Source organism: Stegastes partitus, unplaced genomic scaffold (assembly GCF_000690725.1).
Source record: "Stegastes partitus isolate 25-593 unplaced genomic scaffold, Stegastes_partitus-1.0.2 Scaffold6, whole genome shotgun sequence".
In the NCBI taxonomy this organism is placed as follows: Eukaryota; Metazoa; Chordata; class Actinopteri; family Pomacentridae; genus Stegastes; species Stegastes partitus.
The window spans coordinates 876,986-890,034 of record NW_007577737.1 but is presented as its reverse complement, the minus strand read 5'-3'; the positions used below and the strand labels follow the sequence as shown (position 1 = coordinate 890,034).

Genomic DNA, 13,049 nt, shown 5'->3' with positions numbered 1-13,049 from the left:
TACTTCACTGTTTATATGAAAATGTGAAAGATATATAACTTATCAAAAACTATTTTCGATTACAGCAGATTTGTTTTTAAAGAATTATCATCACCGTCGGTACATCACTGACAAACAGAAAAGCTCATTTTAATGTAGGTATGCTGTTGACAAACATAGTTTTCTTGTATTTCTAGAAGGCGAACCATAAATTAACAGAGAATTTCTCTGGATAACGACCTGCTGGTACATGTTCTGTTATTTTATGAACTTATTTAACATTTGCAGTTTTAATATTGTACCATTAAATTACAGAAAGTGTCCCATTTTTCATTATAGATGCAACAATAGATAACTGTGAATGCCCATTTCTCCAAATACAGACTTAACATTAAATAATGAGAAATCGTCCAGTTGAATTTTATTTATTCTACTGTTTAATTAGGTAATGAGCTGCTGGTGCTTACTCTGTTATTTTATGAATTTAGTACTCTCTAGGTCTAATTGTTTTATTTTTGCATATTTTGATTTGATTTTCACACATTTTTACGGAGCAAACTTTAAATTTACAGCTTGTTTTTCAACTCGCAGGCAAACTTTCACAAGTCTTTAAACATGTTCGACGTACACAGTAAAACTTAAAAATGCAGTAAAAGGGTTGTTCCTCCCTCAACAATTATCTTCAAGGTCTCGCAAGGACCAGAGCGCTTGGCGATGCTGGGGATCACCCAGGTGTCAACATGTGTTTCTGTTTGAAGACGGAGGAGCGCGCTCAGTTAACTTCCCCCCGCGCATGGGCAAAGGTTAAATATAACCATGCACAGTTATGGAAATGCAGAAAAACACGCTGTCCTTAACTGGCCCGCAGAAGACCAAACGGAAACGGCTCAGATAATAGAGGAAAGCACTTCATACAAATCTGTCTTCCAGGGACACAGAAACTGTCAATCACCGCTGTCACCATGACAACAGAGGCCCGGGTTCTACATGCCATGACAGGAATAGGATGGAGAACACAGAGGGAAGGTCACCTCTTGTCATGTCAAACACTATATCACTCACACACAAACACACACACACGAGCGCAGACACACTGACAGGCATGCAAACACACACACACACACACACACACACAAGACAAACATGCTAAAATGACAAAGTGAGCATATGCATATCCACACATGCACGGCGGCTAACAGGCACAAGAGGCGTGACAGATAGACTCCTGTTAAGTGGCGAGAGCTGGGAGATGGTAAATAAATCAGTAACTGAGCAATATGCACCAAACACGGTGAAATAAATCAGCCAGGAGCCCGGATGGCATGTTTATGTGTGCCATCCATAAACAGTGAGCCTGAGGTTCTTCAGCATTCTGTAATCAAGCTGTTGAAGCCCAGACGCACGACAGAACCGAGCCGGGGCGAGTTGAAAACAGAACATTTTCTGGTGAAGCAGCTTAAATTCCAGAGCAGTGACCGTCAGGCGGCACCGGTCCACGCTTCCTCGTTATGAGGGGAGCTTTTCCTCGCCACTCCTTTTTTGAGGCCTAACCCTCCCCGGTGCTGCAAAATAACACCGCGTTCTCGGAAAGCTACGGTCACCGCACCAGTGTCGCGGCTCGGGGCGAGCTGGGAACATTTGGTTCTTTTCTTGGAGAGAAGAAGGAAGCCACAGCCATACACAAACAGCCGCAGCGAGCCCTGGAACAGCCAAGAGTATTCTGAGGTGTGGCTTCTGCTTCGGCGGCCAGAGGCAGTCATGATAAGTTGTTGACTCTGGAGACGCTGCTCGCTGCAGGTGCTCTTCTGCGGTGAGGGCGAAGTCACGTGACTGGTCTGGGGCAATGAAAACAACCTCGCCACATGTGTGTACACTTGAGGAATGTGCTCAAAGCTGCAGCGCCGAGTCCAGTTTACTACGCAGATAGCTACAGATTCCGGCTACTAACCCCTCTTTTAACAGGCTTTCCCAATCAGACGGAATGAAAGGGATTTCACATCTGGCTTTACAGGAAACACGTCTCAGTTCCCACAGATGATCGAGCGTGGCATGCCGTGTGTGCAGAAGTCATACTACACGGCACGTTGCCTTAGGAGAGCTAAGCAGGCAGAACAGGGGAAAGAGGGTAAAGCAGAAATGAAAAAGGGAAGGAGAGTGCCTTAACCCACTTTCTCCTATAATACAAGCCGTCAAACATCAGAAGCCATCATCATAGATTAGCCTGTCTCTAATCCTGGCTGTTAGCACAGCTGGGGCAGATTAGGGAGGGGGCATTCCTGACAGAGCCAACATGGCGTCACAGTCGCTGACAGCTCACCTGGAAACACATGGGTAACTGTACAATACAGCACTGTTTCAATCACACACACACACACACACACACACACACACACACACACATAGAGAGATCAAACGCAGTGCCGGAGCAAAGCTGTCTGCTTGCCTGCCCCCGGGCAGCAGGGTTAGGGCAGGAAGTCAGGCTTCAGAACTGTGTGACACCTCTAAGTCGACTTGATCCTGAAACAGGGGGGAGTTCATGGTTTAGGGGCCAGCGCCTGTAAGTGAGTGAGTGTGTGTGCAATGAGGGAAACTGATGGAGTGATAGATTTGACGTGTGATTTACGGAGTGAGGCAGACGCAAAGTGTGAGGAAGAAACAGAAATTAGAGGGTGAAAGTGAGGAAGGTGGAGAACAGAGCGCCCTGTCACACTGCTAAGCTTCACAGGAAATCTGTTTAATGTGGAAGATCAGGGAGGAAATACGCTCTCTCAGTGTTTGGCGGCGAACGCATGCAGTGTAAAACAAATGATACGGCAGCTCCGTGGCTGAGCACATGTGGCGACAGCCTAAGAAGCCATGGCTTCCTTGAAAGGAAATGTAAGATCTCTCTCTGACTCCGTGCGTACTTGGTTTGGGAACTAAATGAACAATGTTCGCCCCGAGATAAAAAGCCTCCGACGTGGTCGTCCTGACCTGCACCAACAGTGCAGCGGACACCTGCAGCTCTCCTTCTAAACATTCAATTTTCTGTCTCGCCTCTTAGGAGCAGATGGAGACTTTTAGATATCCTGGATGTCAGCGCTGATAAGGTGAAAAGGAAAAACAGCTGGTCACAAATAAGGAAATGAAGATGGGAGATGAAGATACGACCGGATTTGGTTTCAATTTCGTCTCAGAAACACGGGACGGGAAAGTCACAGGTTCTTCCAAAAGACTGGAAGTATGTGAATATTTTTATCCACCTTGTAAATAAAACGTTATGATGAAAGTGGATTTCAACTGAAGTTTTCGGAATGCTTTGTCAACTGCTGTGTTAATATTACACCACAGCCACAAAACGCACATGTTCAATAACACTTTAAATTAGATCTGATTTAAGGATATAAACTTTACATTCACACATTAACAATCAATCGTCAATTACTTGTTAAAAACTGACTGAGTTCATCAAACCATTTTAAAACCACTGACACCTCGGTTTCTATGAGCGTTACTAGAAACTTAAATAACTCAGTGAGCACTAGCTGGGACTTCAACATGAATTTCAAGCTGTAAACTGATGATATTGGCTCTGATTGTCTGTTCACGTGAAGCTACTTACATCAACACAAATTTGTTTTTGTATTTTAATACCGTAATTTCCAGACTATTGAGGCACCTAAATATAAGCCACACCCACTGACTTTAAACAGAAAACCAGGTGTGTACATATAATAATAATAAATAAAATAATAAATAAAAACTACAGCAGCCTACCAGGAAAAGTCATTGATCGCTATCTTCATCTTCCTCCTGCACTAAAACCACTAAAGTCGTCTTCTTCAGTGTCAGAATCACTTCCTCACACACTTCCTCAGTCTCTCTGTCGTTGTCGCTCTCAGTGTCACTTTGGTCTCGAGGCAAATCCACAAAAATCCATAAATTAGTGGCATCATTGTTTAAGCCGCAGCGTTCAAAGCGTGTGAACAAAGTAGCTGCTTATAGTCCGGAATTTACGGTAATTTTTCCAGGTATAAGTTGACACAGAGACCTTTAGAGTCACACTGCACCAGCAACGTAGTCTGCACAAAACACATTAAATGTTTTATATAAAACGTCATAAATAAGGAACAGGCTGCCAATCAGAACCGTCCAGTATGTGGACAGTAGTTAATAAAACATGTGAAACTGGGCTTCCTGCTGTAACATGCATGTACTTAGAGTTTATTGGTTCGACTACTTTGAAGGTAGAAGATGTCCTCTGAATAGAAGCAGTGCAGGCCGTTGGCGTGTGTTCTGAACTCAGTATTTCAGGATGTGCAGCAATAACAAGATTGTGGGTCTAATCCCTGCTCACATCGTTGGGTTTTATTTATTTTATGGGGTATTATTTGTTCACTATTGCAAATCCTGGTGAAACACAGTCTGAACGCTAACATCCAGTGTCTTTAAATACTTTGATCGTGCTCCGAGCGTCTTCTTAACGGTGAACGGAGTGACTTTTCACACGTCTCTTCAAAGTGAAAGTGCTCACTGGAAACCATCAAGCTACACGAAAAAATTACTTCACTTCAAATCGCTCCCATCTGCAGCTGTTCAGCGACTCGCTGCCTAAACCCGAAGCATGAAACACAACAAACAGCTGCACAACGTCCAGGATTAAATCAGAATTAGATGTGTTGGACAAATATTACATTTCAAACGAAACGTGGCCCGTTTGCTTTTACCAGCAGTGATGTAATGCTGTGAAGAGGCTAAATGACCCGCAGCGTTATGCCGTTAACGTAAAACATGTTTCCCCAAGTCTCCCAGCAACGAACCTTCATGGTTACATAAAACACAATAATCCTAAACTGTGCACGTATCTGGATACGTGCTACTTAACCTCGACTCCATCAGGCCAGGAAATCCTATCGCTAACAGAAATACATCTACAGTCAATCCATCATCCGTCCGTCCATCCATCCATCCATCCATCCATCCATCCATCCATCCATCCATCCATCCATGCATCATCTCTACACCTTAATCCTCACTAGGGTCGTCGGGGGCTGGAGTCTATCCCAGCTGACTCAGGGTGAAGGCAGGTTCACCTGGACAGGTAGCCAGTCTATCACCTCAACCTCAACATGTTTCTGGACTGTGGGAGGAAGCCGGAGAACCCGGAGAGAACCCACGCTGCACGGGGAGAACATGGAGACTCCACGCAGAAAGATCCCGGGTGTTCTTACGGAGACATGAACCAGCGACCTTCTAGCTAACCACCGAGCCACCTTGTTGCCCTCCCATTCACATAGTCTGGGATAAAGTTGCTGTTAATTCTACAACAAGACACAACGTGTTCGGGTGTCTGTTCATCTGACTGTCTCGTTCTCTTGAGCTACTCGAGGAAATGTCTTTAAATTTGGTGCCAACATCTACTTGAACTCAAAGATGATTCGATGTTGATATTCAAAGGTCACTGTTGTCACACAGAACATGTTGTCGGCCATAACTGAAGTATTAATAAAACTCACACGTCTGATAGCAGGAAATAATGAGGTGATGACATTTTATATCCATAAGATCAAAGATCAGCTTCACCGCGACCTCGTAATGTTCCACAAAAACACTTTTCTTGCTCGATGCCAGAACTCAGAAACAGAGAACAGAGGTGAATGAAACTGTTGGAAAGTGGTAATTCTAGTTTTCATGTTTAAGAGTCTGAAAGGCCAAGGTCTTAGACATTTCGAAGGATCCCTGAAAACACTGATTTTCTCCAGCAAACATGTGCATTTACAGCTGCCTACCACGGCATTGCCTTTGTGTTATCAGGGTTTTGGTAAAACACCAGCTACTGGGCTAATCTCTCCCTAATTTGTATAAGGTCATTGTTTTTTTGTGTGCCTGAAATCCCAAAGAAACCCACATTTTGCTCAGTGGACGGCATCATTTGTGGAACTGGCGGTCAGCAAACACACCTTTAACTCCATCTCATCAGACAATAAGATCAGGTAATACTGTTTAGAATCAACAAGTGTAAAAGTGACATAGCAACAGCAACCTAATGACCTGATGCAGCTTGTTCCTTTTCTTGTTTGTTCTGTTTCTGCCTTTTTTCCAAATTTAAGAGAAGGTTTTATGACCTGACATGACTGTGTCTTCCACAGATACAGTCGTGACTCGATAATCTGACACTAAATGTAAACTCCTTCTATGTCGGATAGCAAGGCTGTCGGATTGTCAAGACGGAGGTCCAGATACAAGGAGGGCTTGATGCTGGAAGGCTCATTAGTTGTTAATTATTGTTCATAGTTGTTATAATAACTAGTAGGGCTGGTCCCAATAGCACTTTCTGGATATTCAGGCCGAATTAATCATGAATATCTGAATATTCAGCACGGTCGGGGGACACTTGGCCGTCATGTCGGAGTCAGAATCCAAGGCTGTCGCTATGTTAAGGCTGTTTTATGGGTTCTGTTTTTTTTTCCTAAAAACCTGTCGGAGAGCAAGGTTTAGGATTGTTAAGGGTCAGATTATCAAGTCACGACTGTATATCTAAAGTACGACATTAGTGTGGTGTTCTCATGAAAGAAGGATTTCAGAACACTGATACAGGTTATTTTGAGAAGCTTTCACCATGATTTGCACGAGCTGCGATCCAGGAGGAGATAAAGACGCCTGTCAATATTTGCTCGGTCATCGATGAGCAAATGGATCGATGTGGTCTGTGTAACTGTACCAGTAGGGCATGGATTGATTTAAGGAGAAATATCATTACCACAGAGACATAAAGAAGAGGCTGGAGTTTGTGTTTTCAGCACTTTGTCCATCTATCACAGAGTGGGAAAGTGTAAAAGGCAAAACCCAGAGAAAAGTCCACCAACGTCTCATAAATCTCGCTGCTGCAATCCCACAGTAATAACTGAAGTTATCCTCCTTGAGTGCATCAGCATTTTTTCTTTTTTTCTTTTTCTTTTTTTTTGTCAACTCTGAGGTGTTTGTGTGGGATTCACTGTGTACTCACACTTCCTGTAGTGCCCAGGGACAGATGGTTCATCTGCTGGGTGAGAGGCCCCATCATGCTGGCAGGCTGCATGGACATAGTGTGGTCCATGGCTGGCGTGATCACTGCACCCTGGAGGACGGAGGTAGAGGACAACACCAAGGTGAGATGAAGGACGGAGCAGAAGAAAGGATGGAGATGGAAGCAGAAAATCCTTCTCCGACTCATACGCAAACTTCACACGATCCTAGCCAGAGTTAAAACTACTCTGATTTGCTTTTAGCTTCCACAGAGTCACCAGGTGAGTGCTATCATCCATCCATTATCTCTACACCTTAATCCTCACTAGGGTCACGGGGAGCTGGAGTCTGTCCCAGCTCAGCATGTTTCTGGACTTTGTGGGAGGAAGCCGGAGAGAACCCATGCTGTGAGAACATGGAGACTCCACGCAGAAAGATCACCGGGAGGCGAACCGGCGACCTTCTAGCTGCGAGGTGACGGTGCTAACCACCTTACAGCCCGAGCAGGAGGACAGGTGGAAGAAAAGCAATAAAAGCAGAGGAAGAGCGAAGGGTGTGGTCCAGGCAGAGGTGACACGAGGACGCCACAGCCAGAGAGGAGGAAGGAAACAGGGACAGTGTCAATAAACAGCTACAGAACACAGGGACACGCTCAGATCGATGCACTCTACTGTCTTTGGTCCATCAAAACCATCGATATGTGCTGCTGGTGTATCAGCGGTGCAGGTCTGAGTGCTGGGAGAGGATGCCTCCCCTCCCTCCCTCCCTCCCTCCCTCACTCTCCAGCCTCCCCTCTTGATGTAATGCACGGCGTGTTTTCCCTAACGGGCGGATGAAAACGCTGGAAGCTTCTTTTTCACGGTGCAGTGAAACATGAGGGAAAGTGATGAAACCATTGTTGCTCTTTCATCCCTTGTCATGATAGCTCCATTTCCCCAGCACTGAAGCCTTGGGAGGAAAAAAACACAACACACAACACAACACAGCCCTGTTCCTCTGTTCGGCTCGCCTCTCTTCTCACTCTGTGTGTTTGTGTGTACGCCTGCGACACACTGTGTGCGTCGCCGTTTGTGCGCGAGTGTGAATAAGACTGACAGCGTCTTATTTGTGTGTGTGTGTGTGTGCCATTTTAATAGTGCACGTTTGCCAGTGTGTGCATATGCGCACCCCACTGGTGACTCTGTGTGGGCCTATTGGAGAACAAACTGTGCAGACACAGCCTGTCAGAACCGCTCTGCTTGTCGACTCCCTGCACTCGCAGCACAGCCAGCTCACTCTCCTCCTCACCCGCCTCCCCCGTCGCCCTCCCTCTCCCAGCTCCGTGTGAGCCTTCTTGGAGTTACAACCTCTAAAACAAAAAGAAGTAAACTGGGAGGGATACTGGGAAGTGTTGCTTTTAGTGTTCAAACTTTAGGTTCCACCAGACAAACTAGTTCTAACACAGAGATGATACCAAATATTCACATCCACTAAAAGCACAAAACAGACAAAAGCAATGTTTGTTTGATCATTTATGAAATGCTTACCGTTAGGAGAAAGGGAAATATGGTCTAAATATCTGACCTGAACGTCTATTTAACCCTCTGAACCCCAAAACCTGTCAATGGATTTAAAAGGAATGTGAAAAAAGAAAAAAAAAAAATAACACCATATATCAGAGCCCGACATGATAAAAACTAAGAAGCTCTTTCAACTTTCTGACTCTCCTTGAACCTGTCCCAACAAACAAATCTAACTTTATTCTGCACATCTCTTATAGAAATTCATTAAAAATGAACCGTTACCCAGATTCTATTAAAAAAAATAAATAAATAAAATTCTAAATATTTTTGCACAAATGTGAAGCCGGTGTTGATGTAGCTGTGACCAACATTAACAGGAAAAAAAATCAGATTCTCCTGCTGAACTGGACTGAAATTACACAGAGTAGACAGCAGACAAGTGTGGAAACAGAAGCTAAAATGTGAGTAGAAAATGTTTTGATTTTGTTCCCAGCTGTGGGAAAAGTGTTGCACATGTTGATTTAAGATTCTGTCAATTTTCGTAAAATAATAATAAAAAACCCCTAAGAAATTTAACTAATTATTTCAATTTTCAGATTCATGGCATTATAAATGTGTTATTCTTGACATTTCTGAGTTTTCTTACTAGAAAGTTAGACTTGAGGACATTATGTTGGACTCTTTACCTCGCTAACTGTTAGCAGTTTTGTTAATGGACTGAAATTTGTCTTTGGCAGCTCTGATTTTAAAACATGTTTATTCTTTATTCATACTAACCAGCCTGTATGTTCTGACTGCAGTGAGCGATTATCTCCTGAGATGTTCCTGCTGTAGTTTAATGCTACACTTGTGGTCGTCGTATCAGAAACTGTGACTGTAAATGTTCACATTTCAGTGAATGTTTAGAGAATATTTTTGGCAGCGCTGATGAGCCGGATTTTACTTACAGACTTACACACACACACACACACACACACACACACACACGCTTTCTTACACCTCATGCACATCGTTTTTCACTCACATGCAAATGCTCCCACGCTTCCTACATGTTTAATTTTGTTCGATGTTTTGTGTATGTGTCTATTTGTGTCTGTAATTTACATGTGTGTTTGTTCCTGCTGGTGCCTCTTGGCCAGCTCATGTTTGCAAATGAGAACGGGTTCTCAAACCTTTTTACCTGGTAAAATGAAGGTCAAATAAAATAAATAAAATAAAATGAGCAGTGTTTTATTTAGTGATGCTCGTCGGTTTAGGCTTTTCACTATTATGTAGGCATAATAACTGTTGGAAAACAATCAAAGTGTTGCTGTTTGAAAGTATTTCATATTTGTAGAAGCCTCGTTAAGAACTGAATTTAATTAAAAGTAGGCTAAAAATGCAACAAATCCATATTAGAACAGTGGTGTAGGTAGTAGATGAATTATGTAGATATTACTTAAATATTCCTCGAAATAAAGTAAAGGAAAACTATTGAATTAATCATGAAAATCAAGTAGATGCAACAGTATTTTGAGTGAAATTTACTATCAAAGATTGTCAGTAATGTTATTGTTTTTGATTAAAAACATTCTTTCTGGCACGTAAACTTTATTTGACATTTTTCTGGGTAAAAATTACGAATATAAGAATTTCTGTGTGGAAATTGTTACCGAGCTTTTTTTCAAGTAAAGGGCACTCTGAATTTTTTTTCAGCGTCGTCGTGGTTGCACTGTTTCCGTAGAGGTGCAGGACTTTATTGTTTTTATACACGTTAGAGTATTCGTGTCCATATACGTGACTAATTTTCATGCTAGGAGGTGTTTTACTGTGAAATATTGCATCATGTTTCCACATGCTTTGTCTACAAACTTCAAAAGTACAAATTTTCACAAAGCAATTGAGTAAAAAGCTTTTAATGTGAGAACTAACCCGGAATGGAAACCCTCAGTACTGACTGTGATGGATGAATGAGGAAAAAGGGGAACTGAGGAGAGAGAGACCGAAAGACGGTGTGAGGACAGGAGGGAGGTGATTAAGGAGACAGCCGATGGAGGTCACGGAGAAGACGAAAGACAGACGGGGTGGAGGGAGGAGGAAGAATTAGAGAGAGAGAGAGAGAGTGTGTGTGAGGAGACAAAGAAGAGAAGGCAGAAGGAAGGAGAAGGAGAAGGAGGCAGAGGGAGGCGGCAGGAGCTGTGGGCTACCTGTTACCGATTCAGCCTCTGACAATGCCGTTATAATGGGAAAGGGAGAGCAACGGAAAGGCTTAATTCACAGACGTGTCAGGGAGAGTTAAGCCGATTTGTGATTTCGATTTTCTGTGTTTGTGAGACTGAGTGTCTGTGAGAGAGGGGGGTTTGTAGTGTGTGTGTGTGTGTGTGTCCCACTGTCTGTCTGTCTGGCTGGTTGTGCGTCCGTCCGTCCGCCGACAGGAAAGAAAATGAGAAAAAGATTGACACAAATGGAGAATATATGTTTGTGATTTGTCCTCTGCGTGTGCGAGGGAGATAATGGACGTATCTGTTACACATGTATGAAATGATGTTTGCAGAGCTCCTCAACGTATGCACGTGTTGTAGCGTGAGTGTGTGTGTGTGTGTGTTTGTGTGTGTATGTGTGTGAGAAAAACCCATCTTGCTTAAGCTGCTATTGATCTGGCTCCAGACAGCAGATGAGATGATATCAGCTCCCTGGTTGTAAAATACATTGATATACACTCAACGGCCGGAGACAACGTACAGTAAATAAGAAATCCTGTAAAAAAAAAAAAAAAAAAAATCTTACGAGCAGCAGTGTTTTTTAATGACCACTCATTACGGCTGATCGCTATCAGCTGATATTCATTACCTGCTCTTTACGTTGGCTGACCAGGAACAACAACAGTAAAACAGGTGAGGCAAATACATAAACGTCACACAAACGGGTTTTACTGCCGGATCCGTTAAAGATGCAGGAGCCTGTGGAGATCATTTAAAGCTAGAGTACGCGATGTAGTCCATTTCTGTTGTGTTTGTCTGAAAGACGTCCCGGCAGCAACGAATAAATCAGCAAATCTGTTATTTGTGGCAGTCACAGGCCTGTAAAAAGCCCATTTAATCAGCGCATTCAGTCAGAACAGCTGATTGGATGGTTGATCTGCCTGCTACCTGTCTACCTGCACAAGCTCTGCACTCAGCTGGTGATCAGATTGCACAAGAATGGCAGATAAAGGGCAGCTAGATGTGACAAAAACCTGCAGTTTGCATTTGTATTTGTGCATCTTTTCGTCGTCTCCATCTTGTTTGCAATGCAGCCGGGTTGTTTAAAGCTATTTGTCTTATGTGAGTGTTTGGTGGCTTGATGCTGGACATGATGGGGGATGTCGTCCAAACACGAGGTAGCTTAAACGTCTCACTCCTTCTTGTGGATTAAACCTCCAGCTGTGTTTCCGAGGAAGCTCTGAGGGAAGTCGGTGGGTTTCTTTTTTCAGAAATCTAGCTTATTCTAGTTTTAACATTCTGATCCAACACAGAAATCAGATGCATTCAGCAGAACAGTGAGTTTGGCCTACGAGGAAGTTGTGTTTTTATAAAGCTAAACAGTTTTTTGGAGGATGATTTCTGTCGAGGTGAAAGTCCAGAATTTCAACTAGTTTCATGAATACAATGATTTAATTGATGGTTGTCTTGAAAACAGACGAGGAGTCTACTGGAGCGAAAAATAAAATCATTAAGCGTTGTGGTTTTTACTACTTCTCCTCTGCAGAAGTTCCCAATAAAAAAAATCCTGTACAGACCAATAATAGCATCTGATTGTGAAGCCTGATCAGTATCAGGACTAAACATCCCGGCGTCCCCGCAGCTGAACATTTTGCTCATCTATCAGGGCTGCAGGTTGTGATATCCAACGTTATTGCCTATCTACGCTTCAGCCTGGTGCTGATGTATCACCACCTGCAGGCCAAGCCTTCACTCTGAGTGAAAACAGCTTGAGGCCACAAAGAGAAGTTCACACGCTGATTCTCACCTCGAAGGCCCTGATGTTTCGCTGCTTGCAAACAGACATCTGGTTACTGAGACCAGCGTAGCGTAGCGTCCAAACAGTGCGCACGGAATCACTACCGGCCGGGTAGGAAGCAGGCACGAACACGGGAAAGTTTGAGAAATTGAATGTGCCTCCTGTCAGGTGAAATGTGAAAGTCGGGGAGGAAAAGACAGAAGAGAGACGCATTAAAAGCCTCGAGAATGTCAAACAACGACCGAGGCTGTTCTCCCGAGTCTTTGGCTAAAACAAAGCATCACTTGTGCCGCTCACATGAAAGAGGACCTGCGCTCAACTCGACACATTCCTCGCCGTATTTGACAGTCGGTTTTCTCCGCGTGAGGTTCTGTGGTTTGGATGCTGGTGCTGGTGGGTGTGTGTGTGTGTGTGTGTGTGTGTGTGTGTTGGTGTGTTTTGTGTTGGTGCAAATGAGACGTGAAACGCTGCAGGACTCTGCGTGGTGCCGGGTTTGAGTAGTTCTGCTAAAGTCTCGGTGCTGCGTAGATATTTCTCCATCTTCAGTAACACACACACACACACACACACACACACACACACACACACACACACACACACACACAC

General features: G+C 43.7%; 1 protein-coding gene across 5 annotated transcripts in view; it reads right to left on the bottom strand.

Annotated features, from left to right (window-relative positions):
• The window catches only part of LOC103356545 (RNA binding motif, single stranded interacting protein), a 211,766-nt gene that overhangs the window by 8,832 nt on the left and 189,885 nt on the right, over positions 1 to 13,049 (bottom strand). For all 5 annotated transcript variants that reach the window (XM_008280734.1, XM_008280759.1, XM_008280750.1 and 2 more), the window contains one exon: positions 6,965 to 7,075. In XM_008280734.1, coding sequence (XP_008278956.1) covers positions 6,965 to 7,075 — 111 coding nt within the window. The remainder of the gene's footprint in view (positions 1 to 6,964; positions 7,076 to 13,049) is intronic.